The sequence below is a fragment of the Ambystoma mexicanum genome, chromosome 2p, assembly GCF_040938575.1.
Source record: "Ambystoma mexicanum isolate Mex_15411 chromosome 2p, UKY_AmexF1_1, whole genome shotgun sequence".
Classification (NCBI taxonomy): Eukaryota; Metazoa; Chordata; class Amphibia; order Caudata; family Ambystomatidae; genus Ambystoma; species Ambystoma mexicanum.
The window spans coordinates 603,028,969-603,055,236 of NC_090923.1; the positions used below are offsets into that span (position 1 = coordinate 603,028,969).

Genomic DNA, 26,268 nt, shown 5'->3' on the forward strand with positions numbered 1-26,268 from the left:
AGACAGCAATGCTTTGGACCATGTATAGGGGCAAACTCCTGTGCCGCACAGAAACGTGTTCGTATGAGACGTATGTGGGGCAGGAGCAATTCTATTATACTGGTTACAATACATCTGGTAAACATTAATGAGGAAGCTCCTAAAGAAATAAATCTTGGGTAAGTGAGTATGGCAGTCCAATAGCAAGATTGGGTGTTTCTCATGTATAGTCTTGCATGCCTTCCAGTGTGTGACGATGTACGAGAGGTTGTGACATGGAATATGCTGGTTATCCTACTGGAGTGACAGCGTGTGAAGTGACTCATACGATCATTAAGAGGGTGGTGATTATCCTTGTTTGTTAGCTTTTTTTATCTTCCTTTTTTGTTTTCCCTCCTTTTGATTTGGTCTCATTTTGGGACTTCTTGAAAATATCGACACTTTGATGGTTATCTCCTCGCTAAAGTGAATCCTGTTCTAGGTATAGCATTCGATTAAGGCTGCTTTTAGATCTCATTTGGCTTACAATAGGTTAATGAATGATCATCAATTATGTGGTTTGGTTTTTAGGACTGAACATGTAAATAATTGGTGTGATATTTTAACGGTCAATGAATATTAGTTCTGATTGGTAAAGAATGTAATTAATGATTTGTTGCTTTGGTATGCCTATTTGTAAAGCTGTTTTTTTACCAAACAAATAAATATTTTTTTTAAAAATAATAATAAATAAAGCAAAGTTTTGCCTGCAACAGCGCCACGATGCCCAAGGGCTGCTTTGTAAAAAAAAATGTATAAAATGTGGCCAGGGGCTGAGGATTCAACGGAAACGGTGAGCAATAGCCTACACATAGTAACACAAAAGTCAAAAAAGTGCATTTTTGGTGGGTACATGCCACAAACGGGGGGGGGGCGGGGGTTAGACGAGGAAGAACAGCAGCCACCACCTTTCAAGTACTCCATATGTTTTGTGAAAATGGACTTGAATAGCTCCTTGTTCACGTTGAGAATCTCCTGGTCAGATGAATATTTTAACAACCGGGAGCTACTTCCTGCTCCATGAATACCAATTTTGACACTTGCAGACTGGCTGCAGCAATGCAGTCCAGTCTAAACACGTATCTGGCTAGACTGGACTGCATTACTACAGCCAGTCTGGTTACGCATTTTGGTTAAGCATGCCCTTTTCATACTGGGCATCAATGTTAAAAGCAAATAGTATGCGTTTGCTTTAACAACGATGCCCTGAGAAAAAGGGCATGCCTGAACCATAAAGCGTAACAAGACAGGCTGCAGCGATGCAGTCTAGCCATCCAACAACATCATGAAAACATGACAAGGGTTACGTGGCTAGACTGCAGCCTGGTTATGTTTTCGGAATTGCATGACATTTTTCTTGGGATAATTTTAAAGCAAACTATGTTTTCTACATACATTGTGGAACTCTTTATCCTTACAATGGGGCAAATGCATTTTTTGGGTGGGGGAGGTCGTGTAGGTGAACCAAGTAGCTAGTCCTACAGACCTAGTTGTATTTTTAATAACATGTGAGCCACGTTAAGGGACATGAGCAAAATAGGAACAATTACAGTTTATGAAAACCAGCTCTTGGATGTAGGGCATTACCCCATAGGCAGGAGCTACCGCTGGGGAACCAGAGGCGAGAACACAGTAAATCCAACCTCCACAATTGTTTTGCCCATTAAGCGTAATCCATTATTAAAAGTACTGTACATGTGTCCTAATTCTCCTCTATTAACATTGTCGAATGTATAATGCCACATATGCATCTTTGTTAGGCACCTGTTGGCTTGAAGCTAACCAAGCTCGCCTAGGCTAGGCCAGCCTGAATCAGATGCAGACTGTTTCTGCATCGACCAGCGTATCTGCATTATTTTGATCCCCATTTTACGACACAGACACTACACAGTGGTATACTACAACAGTCACATTGGTAATATTTGAATAATTTTGGATGCATTGGGTATTAAAGTGATTTTCCTTTTCCATTTCTCCCATGTCCACATCTTATTTGAGCGTGGACACTGTGTGTTTCTGTGTATAAACTCAGAAGTTGAGGTGACCTGATTAGGCAGCAATATATTGACCGGAATATTGATATGGTTGATAGCACCTCAGAGTATCCTTTCTTTTTCATCCCCTATGCTAGAAAGCAGGAGCTAAATAGCTTCCAGCAATTTCAAAACATGGATTCTAAGAGCGATTGTGAAATTAACGTGTGCCTACATTAATTTATAAAAAAACAAAGTCACATGACCAGAATTGAAAGATATTAGAAATCTGCTTTCACGATGCCCAACGAACAGCTTCCTCAGGTGTAGATCCATATTAAAGTATTTTTACTTTCCCTTTGCTAATACAGAATGCCTTCACACTCTAGGATTCAACTACAAAAAAATAGAACTTTTAAAATTACTTTTACAGATCATTTTGTTCCACAAAAATCAATGAAACCGTTGAAATCCTTCAGAACATTTGACATACAATTGTACTTCCATCTGGCCGAGATTTCAACAAATTTTAAATTTTTGTTCATGCACATAGATCTTCGTACAGGCACTAAGAACTCATAACAGTGCGAAATTAACAGAAGCCTCATTTACAAAGATTAAGGGACAGACTCAATAACGATCAAAAGATAGTAATGTTACCCTTTAACGCATTTTGCCAATCCCATAAATTGCATTGCTCATTTAACTTCCGACTTTTGTGTTAAGTTTGTTTGCACATAAATAATCAAATCTATCGTTCCACCTGGATTTTAAAAGCTCTTCAAAAATGCAGGTGCATTGGAAAGCTTGTCTTGATTAATTCAAGAATGTTTGGCAGGTTAGTCACAATTTTGAATTAAGGGCATCCCGTCTTCAGACCCAATTTGGTGTCAATAAATGCGATAGGGGTGCTGTGAGCCAACTACTTTAGATGTCTTCACTTCTACTGAAGTGAACCATATGCTCATGAATCCATGTTGCGTGATACAGAACTAACTATCTTAGCTTTAGTTGAGCAAGAAAAAAAAAAGTTCTAAAAATTAAAGCATTAGAGATCTGCATCACTCGACTATATGTCCATTGTCAAGGTTATGTATAATGATCGAGCTGCATGGGTTTACAGAAGTGTACCAAAAATAGTACAAAAACAAACAAGTACATCTGGCATAGAACAACATTTTCCAACGACTGCAGAGCTGTAATAAATCATTACCCCAGCTCGAATGGAGAAGATCATGGTTGACTATAACTGAGAGCGAGCAGTAACAGTAGAGGCTGTACATGCCACGGAAGACTAATAAAAAAGTGATATCATCTCAAGTCCTTTTCCATAAGTGCCCATTATGGCCATACCAGAAAGGTAGAAAAGCCTCTGTCGATTAACCACAGGACAGGGTTTGTTTTATTAAAAATAGAGCGAAACATGGGCAAGCCCCCTAGCCAATCAGACTCAAGGTAATACAAATATAACAATTTTTACAAAATCCACAGATATCAATCAGCAAGGTTACAGTTGTCTATTGTACCTACAAATAGCCCCATGATTAGGGTTAAATTCAGAGCAAACGCGCCACTTTCTTTTTCGATGGATGCATTACCATGGTGTCCGTTTCTTACATCTACCAATAAACATCTGGCAAATCAGGACGGGAATGAGAGGCATAGTCGGTCAATTTTATAGAATTGCAGTAAAAAAAATAAAAAAAGACATAGTTAGGGGCATTGCTAGCGTTCCCTTTGCCACCTAGCTAGGTATTACGCGTGAGGACATCTGGAATCCGTACGCATTACCGTAACAAGGTATGAACAACCTTTTGGAATTGCCCTCTACACAGTCTCTCAAGCCCATTTGTGGTGGGTTCCTCGTACCCCATCACAAGGAGACATTTCCGGGATCACAGAGACCCATATTCTTCAATTCCTCCTGATTGTTGTCCGCCACTAGCCACAGCTCTACGAACGTCTTAAAAACCCGTTCACGTTTGATGAGGTCAGGGGACATCGGGACCTCACCCCTAGCTCCAGTCTCCTGTCTACCCCGGAAGAACGTGACTGCCGATCCCTACCAGCACTTATCATCGCCCACTAACATGGACTTCCAGAGACTATGACATGTGTTTCCCAACACATTTCCGGCCAATGTCTCCCTGGCTTCTGGTGGTACCACGCCATCCCGGAACTACTGGGGCCACTTATTTAAAGCCCTGTGACTCCTGCCACGCTAAGCCTCAAGGCCCACTGAGCACTTGCCCTTTCGCCCCAGTACACATTAGCCCTTACCTCTAGCACTCTTCTTGCCCTGCGGGTTTCCCCGCTTTGGCTTCGGCATATCAGCTATCAGGAGGACGGCGTTTCACTACCACCACCGCCGCCGCCGCTCACAATCCGCACAAGTATCCGAGAACACGCTGCCAGATCCGACACCATCTTCCCCCGGCTACCTCTGAGCTCTCTCGGCGCCCGCCCTCGCAATGCCTGCTGGGATCTACAGTCCAATTTCCTCCTGCACGCCTTTCAATGAGGCGCTGCCGGACTACAAGCCCAAACGTGCTTAGCTGCAGTGTACGGGTGAGCGGCACCTAGAAAGGGCATCATAGGAAATGTAGTTTTCTTGTGACGCAGTCGAGGCTGCTGGCCGTGGGATATGTGAGCAGGCTACACTACATTTCCCAGGATGCATAGGGAACAAGTGAACCACAAGGTAGACGTGTAGTTTATAAGAAACGTATTGTAACTGAGCAACAGGTATGGGGTGAAATATGGCTCGTGTTTGATTTGTGGGAAATGAACACTGATGATTCGACTTTAGGTTTGTGTTTTACCTCAAATTTCATGCGCTCTGACTGGAGAGGAGGGACAGGGCCGGTGCTCTGGGAAACATATAGACGACTGTAACAGGTAATTACAGACGTAGCCTTGTTTAATACCTCTCTTTATTATCCTCTACAGCAGTGGTATTCTAACTAACTCCTGTCCCCTTCCTCCAGAACCTTAAGGTGGTCTTTCTTTTAAGGTTGTCCGTCCTGGGTGTGATGTCGCGTGGCAGGGGAGACAAGGTCACACATCAGGGAGCGGGAGCCGGAAATAAAGGAATCACTGGAACTGGCAGTTTGGCATGGCGCCAGTCCGGGTTTATGCAGCAAGCCACGTGGTTGTGTGTTGTCAGGGCTGCGACCTAAGGCTTAAGCAGACCCATGCACCCTGTAGGGATTCCGCAACAGCGCGGTCCCCCACATCACACTGGGGAGCTCATTTACTCTAGAGACCTCGTCTGGTGCAATGGGAGTGAAAGATGAGAGTATGGGGAGGGTACAGGGGCCAAACGAGGCAAGAGAAGGGGGTGGGAGGTGAGCAGATGACATTGAGGGCTGTATGCTGTATGTCCAGAGTGTTGGAGGAGAAGTGGGTGGTCAGTGCATTGTAGAGGGCCTGGGAGGGAGGAGGAGACTGCAATAGGATTCGCCAAGTTCCTTGCCGATTTTAAAAAGTTCATCTGGGTTAATGGTGGCCCCAGTGATGCGGCCCTGGACATGAGCCCTCTTCTTAGAGCAGATAGCTTGATGATATTGTGTTTGGAGTAGGCGGCAGGCCAGTTTGTCAGAGGATGAGCTAGATGCCTGCCCTTTCCGCTCAGCAGCTTTGCACTTGTGTTTCAAAGCTGCCAAGTCGGAGTCCTACCAAAAGTTGCATTTGAAGGCAGGCTTCGTGCGGATCCTTGTGATGGGAAAGAATGTCCTAGGTATTTGAGATAGCGAGATGGAGGTTAGCCAGAGCATAGTCAGAAGGAGAGTCGAAGGTAGGGGAGAGAGGAGGGATGAAGTTAAAGGCAAATGCAGCGACTGACACGCTTCATCGGTTGAATGACTGAGAAGGAGGCTGGTGCGGGCAGGTGCATTGTCACAGGGCTAGGGAGTTCAAGGTGGGAGGAGAGTAGATAGTGGTCAAACCAGGAGAGGGTGGTAGTAAGAGGGTTGGAAAGAGGGATGACGGTTGAAATGGGAGCATCCAAGTTGTGCCCAGCAGAGTGGGTTTGGCCAGAGGGAAAAGAAAGTCACAGAGGTCGCGAAAGAGTACAGTGGCCAGATCTGGAGAGTCCAGGTGGATGTTAAAGTCCCAAAGAAGAAATGTTTGGGAGAAGAGGCAAGGAGAGAAAAGGTGAGGGCCGCCCATTCTGAGAGGAAGAGAGGGGTGGGTCCAGGGGGGCCTTTAGATGGTGGTGTGAGAACATGAAGGTGTCTCACCTGCTAGTTCCCAGGGATCTGCCATCCAGTTGGCCAGGACAAAGCCATCGCTTTTGGATCCAGTTCCTGGGTGTGTACCAGTGTAGGAGGATCACCTGGGTGAGGGGTCTTCGGGTAGTGGGACCCCGGATGGCGAGACACGGTAATCCCTTTCCCTGTAACACCTTTTCCCATCCTACCAGATCGGATACTTAGGAACTCAACGCCTACCCCTTTCACAACAAAAACACTTTCTCATGGACAGCTCGCTATGAGAGAAAAGGAACTAACACCAGAACCGTATACCTGACATGTCCCAATAAAATGATCAGGCAGGGTCAGGCAATTCCTGACCATCATGCACATCTGACTTCCATTACATTTCCCCACATGGATAGAAGGTGGAGCACTACAGCACACTTTGAGCAAGGCAAAACACACGAGCAAGCAGCAGTGCCAAGATGGCAGTTTAAGACGAGAAGAAAGATGGCAAAGCAGAAGGGGATCGCAAGGAGAAAAGTGACATTGACCTTTTCGACGAGGAACCGTTACTTTCACAAACCCGTGAGAATAGAAAGCGTAAGACCCAGAAACGAGGCTGAAGAACCCTGTATTGTGTGTAGGAGGTACCCGGGAACCTCCCGCATCGATAATCGAGGCAGTGGAGAAGCATCTGCCGCCATGGTACTGTCCTTGGCTCATAAAACAAAGCAGTACCAGTGAAATCAACACAGCCGGTGAGTTGGGGAGACTGATACGAGAGATGTCTGTGCTCAAGCCAGGATTGCAAGCAGCAACATTGTATGGTGAGTGCTGAAGCATACAGTGGGCCTCATTACGAGTCCACCGGTCCAGAATGCAGTGATTCCGTGACGACGGTGATACAGTTTCGGTGACCGCAAGGTTGCGGAATGAACAGATGATTTTGACTGGTTGGTCGAGCGCACCACACCAATGCAGAAACTGTGTCACCGTCATAACGTAAATGTCCACGTAAACAGACATTCTGCCACAAAAAGCAGTGCAAAACCCGTGGCTGCCCCCGCCGTCACAAACACGTATTCACCGGAAGCGGAAATACCATGACCGCGAAAACCGGAAACGTAGAGGCAGCCATTATTTAAACCACAATCCACTGCCTTCCTCAGACACCACAGGCCAGATCACCTCCTTGAGCAGCAAAAACCTTCAACCACTATGGCATCCAGGATTCCAGCACAAAGACAGCACAAGCAGCGCTTCAGTGAGGCAGAGCTGGTAGTGCTTGTAGTGCAGCATGCGGAAATGCTTTTCAGCGCAGACCAGCGGCGCGCCACCCAGCAATGCCGTAAGGAGGTGTGGGCTGAAGCAGCACGCAAGTGCACAGCAGCAGGGGTGACAACACGCACCGTAAAGGACTACCACAAGCGGTGGGATGACCTCGGGCTCAGAGTGCGCAACCTCATTGCTACACACCGCCAGCACAGCACTGGCACTGGTGGAGGCCCTACATATGCACTGAAACTTCAGTCGTGGGAGGAGCGCTGTAGCAGTGTCCTGCACCTTGAGGGCATACACGGCATTGGCGACGCAGAGGCAGGAGTGAGCCCACCTGTAGATTCCGGTAAGTGCACAGAGTACAAAGCTATGAGTGTGAATGGACCCCAGGAGTGACCCAATGGACCCATTAATAACCCCCCCAGCCAGGGCAGGAGTGACCCAATGGACACACTGATAAACCCCCCAGCCAGGGAAGGAGTGACCCAATGGACCCACTGATAAACCCCCCCCCCCCAGCCACGGCAGGAGTGACCCAATGGACCCACTGATAACCCTCCTCCCCCAACCAGGGCAGGAGTGACCCAATGGACCCACTGTTAACCCCCCCAGCCAGAGCAGGAGTGACCCAATGGACCCACTGTTAAACCCCCCCACCCCCAGCCAGGGCAGGAGTGACCCAATGGACCCACCAATCACCCAGATGAGAAGCAACACACCCCCAATACATGGCCCCTGGACATCCACACAGTGTGTGACTGAGTACAAGTAGAGACACATAAACCTGAGTGCATCGACAGTCATATGTATGTAAATGCAAGTGGTCACAGATCGTTCATTTTGATGCATGTGATGGACCCATCAAGTACCACCACACAACTAACAGCATGCCCTCTGTATCCCCACAGCCATGTCAAGTGACAGCGACAATGCCCAACAGGCAAGGCAACGTCCACCTGCACGTAGCCAACGCAGCACTCAAGCCCAGGAGGATGAGGCAAGCAGCTCCGGAACACAGGCGCCAGATGCAGCTGGCACGGATGCACCAGCCGACTTCACCATCCCCATACAGCCTGCCCCCACACAAGTGGCACACACTCCCACCATGGCCACTGAATCCATCATGCAGACCATCTGCACTGCGGAGGAGGATGCATCTTTTGACGACAGTGCCCCAGCCATGCAGGCTGAAGTTGGAGGACAAGGAGAGGGGGACAACATGGATGACCTGTCATCCCTCCACAACCTACAGTTCAGCCCCGCCTCAATGCCCAGCCCCATGAGGTCACCAACGCCCTCCATGGCAGAGCTAAGTGCCGGCATGCAGTGGATGGAGGAAAAGCAGGCCACCCTAACGCAGCTTGTGGAAAGCAGCTGGAGGAGGTTATTCTGCAGCGGGAGGAGGCGATGCAGCAGCGGGAGCAGGCAAGGCTGCAGCGTGAGAGCAATGCCACATCGGTGCGTCGGCTCTCCAGGGCCATTGGACGTTTCGCCACCACCATTGTCACCTTGGCACGCCATGTCCGGGAAGGCAACAGTGTGACATCCACCATTGCAGAGTCCATGTTGTTTACCCAGCAGGCGTTTCTTGCACATGTACCAACAGTCGCACCACCAGTGCCATCCACCGGCACCATCCCATCAAGCTCTACCACTGCCAGCCCACGGAGGCGCTCTAGTCGGCTGACTGGACTCTCTGGCAAGGACGCTGATGTGCATAAGCGCCCCCGGAAATAGTGCCATGTGGGAATGGCTGTCCACAAGACATTCTGGGACACAATGGGTATATGGGGATGGGTACATTTGGGTGGTGGGGGAGATGCAGTATGGGGTTAGTGTTTTGGGGCCTGGTTGGGGGTGGGTAAGTTTGGGTGGTGGGGGAGGTGCATTTTGGGGTCAGTGTTTTGGGGCCTGGTCGGGGGTGGGTACGTTTGGGTGGTGGGTGAGGTCCATTATGGGGTTATTGTTTTGGGGCCTGGTTGGGGGTGGGTATGTTTGGGTGGTGGGTTCACGGGTGTACAGCTTTCCTATCCAATACACTTTGAAAACTCTTTCACGAGTGGACATCCGTAATTTAATTTGCAATCAATCTGTTTATTAACCTGCATCTTCATATACATGCAATGCTGTTTATGTGCAGTCTCTCAAAAGTAAATGCGAATGAGTGTATCCCGTGCATGTTGACCATCTTGTGCCCCCCTGCGAGGGAGTGGAGCCATCCCATCTTCATCATCAACTCCATCATCATCCTCTGTGTCTGGGGGAAACGGAATGTTCCTGCGCATGCACAGATTGTGCAGCATGGCACACACAAGCACTATTTTACCCGTCTTCACTGGGTTGTACAGCAGTGATCCGCCAGATCTGCTCAAGCAACGAAACCTGGCCTTCAGTAGGCCGAATGTCCTCTCGATCATGCCACGTGTGCGGACGTGTACCCTGTTGCACGCCTCCTCATTCCTGTTCCTTGGCCTCCGTACGGGCATCATCAGCCATGGCCTGAGTGCATTTCCTGCATCACCTACATGGGATGTAAATGGAGGGGACATGTCAATGTTTGTGGTATACATGTCTTCACCAAATGCAGTGCAATCATGTGCCATTAGTCAATAATCCATATAGGCCAAGCAGTGGTCTGACCAGTGGGTGATTACCATTCCTGGTTCATTGTTGTCCACATTGGCGTTTGGACATTGCCCAACAACTTGCTGTGCATATGGAGTTGCCCTTGCGGCCAGTAGTGGTTGGTGAGTATGGCATTGTGCAGTGATGTACACACATGGAGGAGTCAGGCAATAGACTGTGATGATGTGGTAGATGCAGAATGTCTCATGTGCACACATCATGTGCATTGGGGGCAGTGGTGCATAGTGTGGGTGGCTGTATCAAGTGTGTCAAGTTGTATGAGCTTGTACTAGTCTTGGTTGTGCATCTCCTTTGGCAGGGTGTGTATGGGCACACTGTGGCAACCTGTCATGTGTAGCTTTGTGATGTGTGGGTTGTGGTGACTGTCCATTACATGGGCCAGGGGGTGATGCATTTGCTGTTGTAGCAGGCCAGTCACACAGGACATCGCCCTGGACACCCCCCCTTTCACAGGGCCCGTGCATTGGTAGTTGTACTCACCCAATAGCCATGTGCTTTGTCCAACATAGCGTTCCATGTACCGTGGCAATGTCGAATTTCGCAGGACCAGTGAGTCGTGTTGACCCAGGGAATCGTGCGCAGTAATATGTTATCACTTGTCCAGCGTCCCATACCATCTGTACATTCAGTGAGTGGTACAGTTTCCTATTGCGGTACAGCATCTCCATTGCATGTGGTACTTTAGCTCTATGTGGGTGCAGTCTAGTGCTCCAATGCAATTTGGTATGGCCGCAATGGCATGGAAGGCCAACTTGGTGGCAATGACCTGGGCAAGGGTACGGGGTAGGGCGATGTGTTCTGACACATGGTGCGGCAGGGCATCCAGGACCTGGACCAGTATTCTTGAAAAACAGGGTTGTGAGAGCCCGTGCAACTCACCAACAGTGTGCTGGTACATTCCAGTGCCAAGAAAATGCAGTACCGACACCACCTTCAGAAGGGGGGATTGCGGTCAAAATGCCAATGCGGCTGCTGATGTCATCCTCAATCATGGTGGTGTTGTATATAATTGTTGGACAGTCCAGCCGGTATAATGTGTGAATCTGTCCTGGGGTCAGGTTCTAGTATGAGGCCCTAATGCGGGGTATTGCAGGCTGCCTGCGGGGTTGTGGCAGCTGCACAATTGGGTTTGGCATGGGTGCAGGGTTTGCTAACTGCCGCATGCGCCTCCTCCGCCTCCGCGTCTTTCTCCTCGGCACCTTTACTGCCACCATGTGCAGTGCTGCCTGTAGGTTCAATAGCCGCAGTCCCAATGCTGCAACAGCAGCTGCCTGCATAGTTTTGTTTGGAGTTTGCCTGGGTGTGGGTGGGCCCTTTTGTAGGCTCCCAGTGGCCTGCTGGGTCCAGCTGGGCTCATTTGGTGCACCTGTGGCCTGATTCAGATCACCAGGCACTGTTTAACATGTCCGCGGTGGCGTTGATACCGCCACTGTGTCCACAGTGTTTACGCCGTTTTTGTGGCAGAGTTTCCATGTCCGTGCTACTTGTAATGCACACAGTGTTATGTATTGCCGGTAACTGGGGGTTTTCTCTGCCGACGCAGTTTTCGGATGCGTTGACTCTGTGGTAGCGGTTTCCGGTGGTGGTATTTCCGGGATCGAAGGTTGGAATTTGCTGATTCGGTAAAGGGTGCTGGTATGGTTATACCGGCAACGTTAAATCCGGACTGGTAGACTCGTAATGAGGCTCAGTGTGTTAAAACACATGTGACAACCAAATCGAGTGAAGTAGATGAGTGATTAAACTTTTAAAGTACGATCTGATCCCTTGACAGAGTGATCCTGCACTGCATCTGTGCTAGTTCGAAGGTCTCTGTAAGGTATCCAACTAAGAGTGGATAAAGGTGAAAGAGTGGCAAAGAACTGTGCATTGAAGTGGTCCTTTGACGGGTCAAGCAAAATCCTGTGCGCAATCTAAAGTCTTCGATGTTGACATTGCCCAATGAATTGATGACCAGAGAAATAAGTTTGTCCGAGCCCGAATGAGGGAGATCAATTGAACAAGCAGATGACAATTGAATTAAGTTGATCCAAGCCTGAACAAGGGAGATCAATTGAAAGCTTTTTGGGATAAAATAAGTTTTGTGTTAAAGAGAATTAAATTGGTCCAAGCCCGGAAGAGGGAGACTGATTGAACATTATGTTAACCCAGATCTGTGCCTGGCTGAGGGGGATCCGAGGTGAATAGTGAATCACCGGAGAAATTGGACACATGAACATTGTATTAAGTTTGTATTAAAGGGGATATGAGCCCGGCTGAGGGGGATCCAAGGTGAATAGTGAGTCACCAGAAAAGGTGAGTATGTGTGAACTTCCAAGAGGAAAATAACGTATTGTTTATTTGTCGCATCAGGCCCTCTGAAAGAAGAGACTTTGAAAGGAAACGATACTTGGACGCAGTCGTTTGAACTGTACCCTTGTGACAGAGAAGCCAGAGACTGTGCTCAGCTCGACTGTACCGCCTTGTTCCGTTCTGAAAACATGGGGAAGGGAGGCCAATGGCCTGAACATCCTGACATATGATTTCTGAAAAACATTTTTTTTGGCATAACATTGTTTCCCACACTTTGTATTTAGAGGTAAGGATTGGAAATAGGTTTATTAGTATAGGCCTTTTTATTTTGACAAGACATCACTAGGACTGCGTAATTATTATTTGATGGTCGTAGCTTGCTCCCATCTTTAGATTTAGGATTAGATAGGTGTTTTTTAAACCCTTTTTTGAAGTTCAATAAACACCCTTGAACATTGGCCACTTGTGTCTGTATTACTGTTGATGCCATGCCTTCCTTACATGTGGTGTCAGAAGTGGGATGTGAGTCAATTGATACAAATTGGGGAACCCTAAAATTCCAAAAGCTTAGTCATAGAGCCTCCGACCCTTCTATCGCAACAAAAGAGTCCATAGGCTTTGATATCTGTAGCAGCAGAGAAGCTACTATCCCTCCTGGGAAAAGAGGAATGATTCCCACAGACTTAGTTTTGATACCCCCTCCTGGTGTTATGTAAGATTGTCTCCAAAATCTGGCCTGGGCCTGGAAATTTGGTTTAGATGTCCTAGCAGGCATCATAGATCCTGACATCCGGGGTGACATAAAGGTTCTCTTACAGAACCATTGCGAAAATCTTCTTGAAGCACGTAGTGGGAACAACATTGCACAATGAATTCTTGAAAGGGCTTTATTTCCTAAATGCCCAGTCGCTTGTGCTAGAAGTAATCTAAGCTGGTATCCCAGCGGTGAGCGGCACTTCATATTTGCTCACAGTAGATGGGCTTGAGTGGTTAAATGCATAGAGTGCCGTAGTGTGAATGCGAGTAAAAGAGTGGCTCATATTTTAGGGGTCCTGTTAATGCAATCACCATCGAGTCAATAATAATAATCATCGTGCCGTTCACATTAACAGTTGCAAGTACGGCCCTATGGTTACTGTTATACAGAATAATGCTTGTGCATGTACATTGTTCAAAGCGTGTATGCATTAAAGAAAGATGGTTCCGAAGTGGCAGGTGAAAAATGCTGCGAGTGCGATCGTATTACAGGCATTTGTGCGGTCGCGCTCGTGCCAGTGATTTGAGATACGACCCAATGATAACTGTTAAAAAGATAAGTGCTCGTGTATATTCGTTCCTGCGTAGTGCGTATATTTACAAAGTGCTGGTTTCCCACCCGAAGCGGCGATAAAGAACGCTGCGAGTGCGATCGTATAATAATCCTTCATGTGATTGCGCTCGTGCGAGTGGTTTAAGATGAGAATGAATAGAACCTAAGTGGGTGCAGCAGGTCGAGCCTTCCAAAGCTTACCTTGCACCACATACATAATTTACTGCCGTCTGAAGGAAACGCTGTACGATTCGGTCCGCGTTTACATATGTTGTCTGGGCAACCAAAGTCCTACAACTATTTCCATTATGTCCCAGATGGAGGGTCAGGCAAAAGAACAAGGCCATATTAGAGTGAGGTAGTACCAGTCATACATAGCATTAAGAGTGGGATAGGCAGCGGTGGTCCCACAGGGTAGCTAAAGTGGTACAGATATTGGATAGACTCGAAATGCCAGTCAGTGGCTAGAGTTCCAAAATAAATACAACTCCCTATGCATAATGAGAAATGAATATTTGAAGAACAGTGAGAAATAAGGGGCACTTTCCAGGAATGCATCTGAAGTTGCATAATTAGTAAAAAGCAAACGAGTTTATAGAACACAATACATTATTGTGCTCGCACAGGAGAACTGTCACGTTCAATGAAATATAAAGTAATACAATTTTTGAAAATATTGGTTGCATATACAGTGCATTAAAAAATGTGTCAAAGTAAGTAACAGGTAAAACGTCATGTAGAAAAGTTCTAAAGAAAATACGCCATCTCATGTTCCTGATTCAGGCCAAACTCTGTGGCTCGGAATTTACAAATAGTTTGTGCTTCAATCTGGCGTAGAAGGACTTCTCTGTCTCCGCCTTTTTCACCCAAAGAAACCTGTCTCAGTCCAATAAATCTCACATTCATTTTATCGTCCAATTGATGCTTAGCCAATGTTGGGCAAGCGGTAGAGTGTAATCATTCTTGCTCATTGCATACACATGCTCACGTATTCTGTATCTCAATTCCCTGATAGTGCTGCCAATATATATCCGTGCACATGTGCATATTATGGCATATACTATTTGCTGCGGCAATTGATAGTATCTTTGATAAAAAACTTGGTTCCTCTAGAATCAACAAAGGCCTCTGTATCCTTGTGCGCCATTTTGCACATGGCACATGACCCACACTTTCTAAATCCTGTTAGTTTGGGCAGCCACATCTCTGGTCTTGATATTGGAAGCTTAGGCAGTGGGGAGGGGCTAAGGATGTTTTTAAGAGATCTCGCTTTTTTGAAAATTAAATTGGGTTTTTCATCAATGAGGTCTTTCAAGTGGTCATCAAGTTTGAGTAGATGCCAGTTCTTGTTAAGTATTTTTCTAATTTCAAAATTGTTGTGTGAAAAGGTCGCCACAAAGCTTATTTTGTCTACTTCCTTTTTGTGGCGATTTTTGGGTATGAGGGTTGTGTCCCTGTTCATATTCTTGACTTTATATGCCAGTTCTATATGCTTTTTTATTATAGTCTCTCTGAGGAAATCTGTGTTTGAGAAGATCACATTCTTGAGTGAAATCAATGTTGTTGCCACAATTTCTCCGTGCTCTTACAAACTCACCCTTAGGGATGTTTCTTATCACTGATTTATGATGACAACTTGATACGAAAAGGGTTGAGTTTGCCTCAGTTGTTTTACGAAATGTTTTCGTCAGTAACTGGCCATCCATCACATATAAGGTGAGGTCCAAAAAACCTAAACTGGTGTCACTGGATGGTCCTGAGAGGAAGATCCCTTCTGTATTATGATTAAGTCGTTCTTTAAATTCATTTAGGTCTTGTTCATTACCATTCCAATTAAAGGATAGTTCCGGGACTTTTTTTTTATTGTCCCTACGGTTCGGCCATGTGTTTTTAAGCATAACTCGGTAGATCGTAGAAAACTTTCCTATGGACCTTACCCGACTTTTCGTCCATTAACGCACTCGAAATCAGCCGCCATTTTCTGATAATCCTATCATTTCCCCCCATCGCCCTGGCTCACCTGCTTTTGCGGCACTAAATCAAATCCCCCGCCCCTGAGCCTGACATCAGCAGACGCGTACCGCCCATTTCCCAACGCCAAAGCACGTTTCGTGTCAACAATCGCTGCGCCTCAGCTAATGAAGTGTCGCCATGGAAATGGCAGGACGCCTCTTTCCTCAATAAGTATAAACACACCGTTTCACAACACACAGCAGCAGATTTTCGATTCCATTACTCTCTCTGTGTTACTTTGAGTATTCTGTGACTCGTTTCTGTGCTCTGGTCAGCTACCTTCGCCGCTTCTAGGCCTTGTGAACACCTGTACCATCTCTGTAAATTATTTTACTTTCTTTACCACACAATGGCTACAATAATGCCGTATATGTACGAGCCCGAGTACACCGAGCAAGAACTACTGGAAAGGCAAGCACGCGAAAACGGGATTCGGACGGCAGTTGGGAGGACCAGTCAACGGATGAAGAGCCTGGACCATGTCGCATGGACGGCGTCTCCACCTGGTGCACGTGCAATCAGTGCGAGCTAATTCCAACTGAGGAGGAGAACTGCTGCTGCCGTGAAAATTCCGGGTGCTTGGCCTACATTTCGGAAGGCGAGCCAAGTCCGCAATGCATCACCGAGCTGCCAGCGTTCAGGGAAGCCTGCCTCTCACGGACCGTGTTGAGGATGATGATGGTGCTTATGCACGAACTTCGCGGCACTGTTCGTCCGCGTAATCCGAGTAACGAGTAAGTATACTCTGGTTTTGATGTCAGTGATGCCACTACTATGTCATGGTCATCTCCCACATATAAAATTACATCTACATATCATTCGAATGCATGTAAATTGGTTCCATATTGTGCATTTTCTAGATAGAATTTTTTTCAAAGCAGAATGACATTTTTTACCTGAATCGACAGTGATAAGAAAGTTTTGTCATTTTAATACAGTTTGCATCTTTCATTTTCACAGGTGGTACAGGCTGGTGGCCTATCGTTGCTTCACTTGGTGGCTTCACGGGAGGCTCGGACACCGCGTTCGGAGAGTAATACCTGCCTGTGCGGTACTTGCCATTAGACAACATTTCCCCAGCGACAGTGGACAATACCGCGGATTTTCCCTGGATGTGCTGCAACCGGAACTTTACAATGTGTAATGTTTATTATTTATGTTCAATTGAAATTAAGATCTAAAATAAAACCCAACATATATTTTAACAATGGTTGTTTTGATTTTTTAAATTAATCTAGTGTGTCTCCATTGAATAGTCTTCCTGTGCCTTGTTTTGTCACACCACATGTCTCCGGCCAGCATCCTCCCTCACGCTGGCCGCCCACCTTCAATCCACATAACCGTTGAACCCATATGCAGCAGACATACATATGTTATTTTGCGGGTTGGCATCAAGCCTACCGGCCTTGCCTCCTCCCCCAAAAATACTTACCACACCACTTTGTTCAAGCGTTGGCAATAAAAGGAAGGCCGTTGGATTTTATTGATACAAAACATGGTTATAGGTAAATAATCAATATGGTTGATCATAATAAATCATCCTTTTGGGCACCGGGGACAGAGATGACCCCCTCTGGCCCGTGCCGCCTTGCCACCACAGGCCAGCCTGCTGCTGACTAACTGCCTAGGCATCCAGGGTCTCCAGGGTGAACTGCACCCATATATTCTCCTGGGAGGGTGAGGTATTTATAAACTCACCCCCCTGCCTTCCATGTACTAGATCCTGCAGCCTGCCTCTTACATGCAGTTAGATGGCCTCTCCTTGGTGAGGCCCTGCGGCAAACGAGTCTTGTCTGCACGACCACCGCCCTAATCCACCCCCCCCCGCCCTATCAAAGGCAGTTCGCACCGGGGTACTTGTGCTGCCAAGTGGAGCTGTCAGGGAGCGATAAAGGCCAAGAGGTGCCAAAGACCATGTACACTTCAAAGTGGTCTATAGAGCATGGGTTGTTGTTCCCATGTCTACCTCCAGACCCCGTGTCTCCTGCCAAGCATCCCCCCTCACGCTGGACGGCCCCCTGCAATCCACATAAGTTTGTCTCCATTCACGAGTCTTCCTGTGTCTTGTCTGCACGACCACCGCCCCAATCCACCCCCCACCCTATCAAAGGCAGTTCGCACCGGGGTACTTGTGCTGCCAAGTGGAGCTGTCAGGGAGCGATAAAGGCCAAGAGGTGCCAAAGACCATGTACACTTCAAAGTGATCTATAGAGCATGGGTTGTTGTTCCCATGTCTACCTCCAGACCCCGTGTCTCCTGCCAAGCATCCCCCTTCACGCTGGACGGCCCCCTGCAAACCGCATAATGCCACGACATATACACGTCATTCATTCACAAACACACCCCTGTTTCGAATTCTTTATAACCCACTTCATATTTCTAATGAGAACTTCTTTGCGCTTTGCTAGTCAACCCGTGAAGGTGCTGGTTATCTGCTCTTCGTCTCTGTGAACTTCCGTGACCACTTCGAGGAAACTCGTCAGTTTGCAACCTGTGAACTGCTCCCTGTTCTACGACAAGAAACTACTCTGATCCCTGCATCTAACTGTTTGTTCGTCAAGGTAAGGCCATGTACCACAATCATTTTGCGTCCAATTTCTTTTCGTTCAAGACAGTACATGCAAGGAACTAGTCACATGTTCTGAGTTTACATTGGTATTCATAGAGAATTGTTGATCTTTACTTTTCAGAACTTTCCACAATGCCTGCCTGTTCCATTGGCGGTTGCCCTTCGAAGACCCATAATAAATCTGAAGGTACTATAATGCACGTTTTCCCTAAGACAATAGATCAGATAAGAGAATGGGTCCGATATTGCGGATATCCACCGTCTGAGCTTGAAAGTAGAGTCCTAGAAGTCTTTGCGGACAAGAGGGGTGATCGATACCGCATCTGCAGCAGGCACTTTAGCTCAGACATGTACTCCACATCATTGCTAATAAAGAAGAACACACCGCGAGCGAGGCGAAAATTGCTCTCAACCGCTATTCCCACTCTATTCGTCCACATCCCTCCACTGGTGAGTCAAGTTTACGTATTTATCTCTCGGCCTTGCGCTAGTGTGTAGCATTAGCTAACAATAATTTCCCCATTTATGTATCCACTCAATATGAAGGCGGAAGATTCTCCATCCGTGTCGTTATTGCAGTCATCAGCCACTTCAAGCGCCTATCGGGTAATCTTACTTAGCTATTCTGCCACTGACTTGTTTTAGGCATGTAAATCAATAGTTTTAATTTATCGTGTAATTATTTTACCTAATGGTACACCCTTGTACTCGTCCTCTAGTCTTTGTTTTCAGTTATAATTATTGTTATCCAAAATAATGCAAGTACTGTCTTTCAGGGAGATGATGAGGAGTCCAACGTATTGACGACAACCGTTCATGTCACTCAGATGCTCGAGGTACGTTTCCGGACAGTTCCATCGATGGAGATCATCAGATCTTGCATTCTTGTAGCGTGATTGTTACACACAATGTTTCTTTCGTTTTTCGCCATTGATATGTCCTTCTGTCGTCGCCCTCCTATGTGTCTTCTTTTTTCAATATTGTGTTCATTACTAATGAAAGTCCTATGTTTCAGGGAGTCGATGGAGCATTATTCCAAGAAGAAGGGGGAGCATGCAGTTACGGGTCGGCGCAACAGCTTGCAGAAGTGTGCACCGCAGTTACATCGTCCCTTGATGTTCTTATGCATTTCGAGGTATGGATACTGACAGTTCGATCAAGCGAAATCATATGACGTGATTACATCCGCTATACTTCCTTCTTTATTAACGCAAGTACTATGTTTCAGGGAGATGACGGAGCTTCTTCTACAAGAACATCACCCCTAGTAGTTGATGCAGATCTCTGGGTGGTGACACTTCCAACGATCGAGCAAATCGAATCATATTTACATATCCATTATTTATTTTAGACAACTGATCATTTGTGCAGGTCTATTTAGATGTCTCCTGCCAAGCATCCCCCTTCACGCTGGACGGCCCCCTGCAAACCGCATAATGCCACGACATATACACGTCATTCATTCACAAACACACCCCCGTTTCGAATTCTTTATAACCCACTTCATATTTCTAATGAGAACTTCTTTGCTTTGCTAGTCAACCCGTGAAGGTGCTGGTTATCTGCTCTTCGTCTCTGTGAACTTCCGTGACCACTTCGAGGAAACTCGTCAGTTTGCAACCTGTCAACTGCTCCCTGTTCTACGACAAGAAACTACTCTGATCCCTGCATCTAACTGTTTGTTCGTCAAGGTAAGGCCATGTACCATAATCATTTTGCGTCCAATTTCTTTTCGTTCAAGACAGTACATGCAAGGAACTAGTCACATGTTCTGAGTTTACATTGGTATTCATAGAGAATTGTTGATCTTTACTTTTCAGAACTTTCCACAATGCCTGCCTGTTCCATTGGTGGTTGCCCTTCGAAGACCCATAATAAATCTGAAGGTAATATAATGCACGTTTTCCCTAAGACAATAGATCAGATAAGAAATTGGGTCCGATATTGCGGATATCCACCGTCTGAGCTTGAAAGTAGAGTCCTAGAAGTCTTTGCGGACAAGAGGGGTGATCGATACCGCATCTGCAGCAGGCACTTTAGCTCAGACATGTACTCCACATCATTGCTAATAAAGAAGAACACACAGCGAGCGAGGCGAAAATTGCTCTCAACCGCTATTCCCACTCTATTCGTCCACATCCCTCCACTGGTGAGTCAAGTTTACGTATTTATCTCTCGGCCTTGCGGTAGTGTGTAGCATTAGCTAACAATAATTTCCCCATTTATGTATCCACTCAATATGAAGGCGGAAGATTCTCCATCCGTGTCGTTATTGCAGTCATCAGCCACTTCAAGCGCCTATCGGGTAATCTTACTTAGCTATTCTGCCACTGACTTGTTTTAGGCATGTAAATCAATAGTTTTAATTTATCGTGTAATTATTTTACCTAATGGTACACCCTTGTACTCGTCCTCTAGTCTTTGTTTTCAGTTATAATTATTGTTATCCAAAATAATGCAAGTACTGTCTTTCAGGGAGATGATGAGGAGTCCAACGTATTGACGACAACCGTTCATGTCACTCAGATGCTCGAGGTACGTTTCCGGACAGTTCCATCGATGGAGATCATCAGATCTTGCATTCTTGTAGCGTGATTGTTACACACAATGTTTCTTTCGTTTTTAGCCATTGATATGTCCTTCTGTCCTCGCCCTCCTATGTGTCTTCTTTTTTCAATATTGTGTTCATTACTAATGAAAGTCCTATGTTTCAGGGAGTCGATGGAGCATTATTCCAAGAAGAAGGGGGAGCATGCAGTTACGGGTCGGCGCAACAGCTTGCAGAAGTGTGCACCGCAGTTACATCGTCCCTTGATGTTCTTATGCATTTCGAGGTATGGATACTGACAGTTCGATCAAGCGAAATCATATGACGTGATTACATCCGCTATACTTCCTTCTTTCTTAACGCAAGTACTATGTTTCAGGGAGATGACGGAGCTTCTTCTACAAGAACATCACCCCTAGTAGTTGATGCAGATCTCTGGGTGGTGACACTTCCAACGATCGAGCAAATCGAATCATATTTACATATCCATTATTTATTTTAGACAACTGATCATTTGTGCAGGTCTATTTAGATGAGCCGTTGACGCCTGCACAAAGTTTATGTTCTTTTTAACAAAATAGAAAACCATACTAATGCAATTACTGTGTTTCAGGGAGTTACTGAAGCATCATCTTCAATAATATCATCAATGGAAGTCTATGAGGAGCCCGAGGTATGGATCTTGACAGTTCCATCTAACTAGATCAACAATGCGTGAATAATTGTCGTTTGAATGTTCTACACAAAGCGTTCATTCGTGTTTTGCTATTGAGATGTACGTGGGTATTGGGCCCCAAGTACATTTTGTGTTTTCGATATTATTATACATACTAATGAAAGTTCTATGTTTCAGGGAGTCGATGGAGCGTCAGTGCGTGATGGATGTGCTTATCATGAAAATATAGTCGTTGCAGCGCAAGAGGAAGTGGAGACATGCACACACGAGTCGGAGCAACAGCGTCCTGATGTTGAAGTTCGAGGCAAGAAAGTTTCAAAGAAAAGAAAGCAAAAGAAGGTTAGTGTCCTGGTCACTATATTATGTTGTTTTTCACTGTTAATAGTTCAATACTGTAAGTTGTGTTTAAACTGAACATCCCTTTTCCAATCTGTCCTCTAGTTGCGAGTGGGTGTACGAACTAGATCTACACAGACAGTGAAGCGAACGAGAGATGTTGCTTGTCAAACCTTTTGGCAGGGACTTGAGACTGGAGATGCATCGTGCCAATGGGAAGAATATGAAGTGATTGGCAACGGAGCTATATCACCACCAGCCATTGATAGTGAATGTCCTCCTGGTAGTTCGGATGCAGTCGGAGATCAATTCACAAAATCCACACCCGCAAAAACTAAGACCGCGAGAAAGTTGAAGAAATTGATTTATTCACCCATCGCCGGAGAAGGAACAGATGTTGCAATGGAAGAGAATGAAGTGGACGACAATGAAACACCATCAATATCACTGAACATAGCGGAAGACGATATCAGAGATTCTACCTTTCATGTGAGTGACATGTCCTCAACGTTACAGACCGAACCAGCTGGGATGCAGAGTGACAGTATAAGGAAAGAGTCCAAATTCATTGTATTCGATAGTTGTTTGATTGATATTATTATTCGGATGAAATGTGGGCATTCGGTTGGTGGGGAAGTTTGTGGGGAGCCATTGATTAATGTGACTCGTGCAATTCGAGGCACTAACCTTAAAATACATGCCACCTGTACAAAATATCATCCTTTCTCATGGTCTGCACAACCCATGCTGGGGCAACTGCCAGCAGGCAATCTACTTTGTGCAGCGGCTGCACTTTTTAGTGGTTCAAGTTTTAAAAAGTTAGAGTCTTTCTTTCAGTTTGTGGGAATCCATTTCATTGCGAAAACTCAGTTCTACAAATACCAAACCGATTATCTATTTCCAGCCATTAGCGAAGCTTGGAGAATGGAAAAAATGTCTATTGATAGTACATTCGCGGGCAAACGGTTCAGGCTAGCCGGTGATGGACAGTGCGACAGCCCAGGATTTTCAGCCAAGTACTGCACCTACCACTTTCAGGACATGGAAAGTAAGAAAATTGTGAGTTCTGTGGTCGTGCAGGTGTCACAAAGTACATCCTCAGTGGCCATGGAGAAAGTTGGCTTTGTAGCATCATTGCAAGAACTACAATCGCGGGGAATGGTGATCGACCTGATAGCCCCGGACAGACACGTTTCAATTGCCAAGACAATGAGAGAAGAGTACAAAAATATAAATCACCTATTTGACGTTTGGCATCTTGCAAAAACAATCAATAAAAAAATGTCGGCTGCAGGTAAAAAAAAAGATATGCAAGGTATTTCACAGTGGTCCAAGTCAATCAGCAACCATCTTTGGTGGAGCTCAAAAACATGTGGAGGGTCGTTGGAAATTCTACTGGAAAAATGGCGGTCAGTAATGCTACACTGTACCAACGTTCACCGTTGGAACACAAACCAACATTTCCACAATTGTGAACATGGCCATTTGTCCACAGAGGAGGCACGGAAGAAGAAGTGGTTGATTCCTTCATCACCCACTCACAAAGCCATTGAAAAGATTGTATTTGATAAAACTATAACAAGAGATTTGAGGGGACTCACGGAATTCTGCCACACAGGAGATTTGGAGGTGTTTCACAATATGTGCCTAAAGTACAGGCCAAAACGATTGCATTTTGGCATGGAGGGCATGATAAATCGGACTCTTCTAGCGGTCTTGGCACATAACCATAATGTTGGCCGTCAACAAAGTAGGACGACCAGAACTTTAGGGACGCTTCGCTACAATAAGGCCTTCACTAAAAGAAGTAAACAATGGGTGATCAAACCAGTGTTTGAGGATATGCAATATGAGTTTATTGAGAGACTTATTGTTGATGTCCTAGATAGGCACATACATGGATTTGTGAATGAACCTGTGCAGGGGACAACTGCATTGCCACCCAACATTGCCTCTGTTCCATGTCCACCTAAAGAAGAGCTCATTGAGAAATACACATCACGGTTTAAATGATAGTAATTTGATTGTCTGTTCTCTCGAGTCTCCTCATGTCGCAGGCCCATTGAATATGTGTATCTATGTAATGTGTAAATAAAAGTGATTGCTCAGTGTACATGCAATGTGTCTCTCCACCCTTGCCCCTCCCTTCACCGTGGAGTAGTGCGAACCACCCGGGTGTCACCTGTGACTTTGCTCTCGAGTCCCCTCATGTCGCAGGCCCATTGAATATGTGTAGCTATGTATTGTGTAAATAAAAGTGATTGCTCAGTGTACATGCAATGTGTCTATCCAACCTTGTTCATTTGCGCATTAAATTAAACCAAACAGTAATATAAATCATTTTTCAAAAAATATAGAATGTCTCCGTATTTATGGTTCTCTGGGGCTGCAAAGCACGCAGACAAAATGCAAAGATGGAGTGTAAATTTCAAGTCCTGTGAGATGGCCTTACACTGAATGTAGCAAACTAGGAATGTGTGCTCGTTCAAAGTGAAGGTCAGCTGCTTTGATTTTTTGCTCGGGTGCCGGAATGGCCCACGACTCAGTATAAGGTTCTATTGTTATTTGACCTTGACAGGCCGGGACCATCCCGAAAGACTACTTTTTGGGGGTGTGGTGCAATAACGTAAGAAACGATAATGAATAAAATTTCAGAAACAATAGCCATTTAATGTTCGTTCATTAGAAGAAATAACATCGGCATAGAAGGAGTGGTATTTCGGGGCTGCCCTACGCACAGAAACAATGGAAAATGTAAATATAATGTAAGTAACTCTTTAGATGAGTTTATACCGCAATTTAAACTTGTTCGTTCTATGTGGCATATTGTTTTGTACCGCGCACTATCTTGAGGAGAACCATCTCCTTTTACGGAAGCACCTCAAAACCTTCCTCTTTGCTTCTGCTTTCTCTCTCCCTCTCCCCTGCTACAACTGGTCCACTGCGACCTTGGTCCTGGGCCCTTCCACTCTCCACCTGCACTGCCTCCTTGTCAACCCCTGCACTGGGGGACTGTCTCAGTATCCTACAGCCCCCCCTTGACGTATAATACCCAGATGCACTGTCCTAGCTATGAAATAATTTCCCGACCGAATATATAAAATGAATAATTTTAATAAAGATCTGATGGTGAGACTAATTTCATTTTTTATGTTTTTCAAACAGGTACATCCTTCATTATTGCATGTGTCACGAGTACCAGACACCGGCGGATGGGTTTTTCAACCAGCAGTTGCTTCTCCGCGTGAACAACGTTACCACCCTGACCATTTTATGGGACGATCGCCAAGTACAAGTATGCCCTTACGCGGTACTAACGGCTAGATGCAACATACAGACCGTTGTGGTGGCCTAGTGCCTCGTTGTTGGAACAGCCATGCGATTATCAGTGCGACCGAAGAGCTTATTTTATCGTAAACCAACACCCTGTGTACTGCACACGAACATCGCTTGCCTCAAGACGAACTATTTTGGATCGAGAGCAAAGAAAAATGCAAATCGCTGAATATTCTCTAAACATTTGATGTCCAATAAATGTACTTTGCCAAATGTACAATCTTGCCGTTTGCTTTTAAACCACAGTTTCATATTCCGAATTGTGGCGCTGTATTGTGAGATGATCTAAGACCCTGTGTACAGCAAAGGAACATCGCGTGCCTCAAAACAAATCGCTGAATATTCTCAAAACATTTGATGTCAAATAAATGTACTTTACCAAATTTACAATCTTGCGGTTTAATTTAAAAGTACAGTTTCATATTCCCAATTGTGGCGCGCTGTGTTGTGTGAGCTCATCTGTGTTGATTTCCGGGTTCTGTGTGGAGTCGCGTAGAAGACGCCTGGGCGCGTTTGCCTACGCAGCTCAGTCACGTCACGGATAGAGGCGGGGAATATGAATGTTTTGATAAAGTCTGTTTCAGGGGCGGGGGATTTGATTTAGTGCCGCAAAAGCAGGTGAGCCAGGGCGATGGAGGGAAATGATAGGATTATCAGAAAATGGCGGCTGATTTCGAGTGCGTTAATGGACGAAAAGTCGGGTAAGGTCCATAGGAAAGTTTTCTACGATCTACCGAGTTATGCTTAAAAACACATGGCCGAACCGTAGGGACAATAAAAAAAAAGTCCCGGAACTATCCTTTAAGCAAAATATCGTCAATGAATCTGGTCCACATTACAATTTTATCTTGTGCATTAAGATCCGTGTAAACGTATTTATCCTCAAATTTACTCATTAACAAGTTTGCAAGGGCAGGTGCATATTTCACACCCATAGCGACTCCTTTATCTGCTTATAGTAATCTTGATTAAACAAAAAGATATTGTTTTCCAACGTTATTGTCATCATTTCTTTCAACATAATCACATACTGGTAGTGTGAAGCTGTTTCCCCACGAAAGGTATAATCAATGGT

At 45.7% G+C, this 26,268-nt stretch overlaps 1 protein-coding gene across 2 annotated transcripts in view; it reads right to left on the reverse strand.

The window, feature by feature from the left end:
• IFRD2 (interferon related developmental regulator 2) overlaps positions 1-4,555 on the reverse strand; it is a 206,769-nt gene extending 202,214 nt beyond the window's left edge. Inside the window, exon 1 of one of the 2 annotated variants that reach the window (XM_069644127.1) lies at positions 4,272-4,555. In XM_069644127.1, coding sequence (XP_069500228.1) covers positions 4,272-4,320 — 49 coding nt within the window. In that variant the 5' untranslated portion in view covers positions 4,321-4,555. The remainder of the gene's footprint in view (positions 1-4,271) is intronic. The other variant, XM_069644126.1, reaches the window with a different exon arrangement.
• Between the last annotated feature and the right edge of the window lie 21,713 nt (positions 4,556-26,268).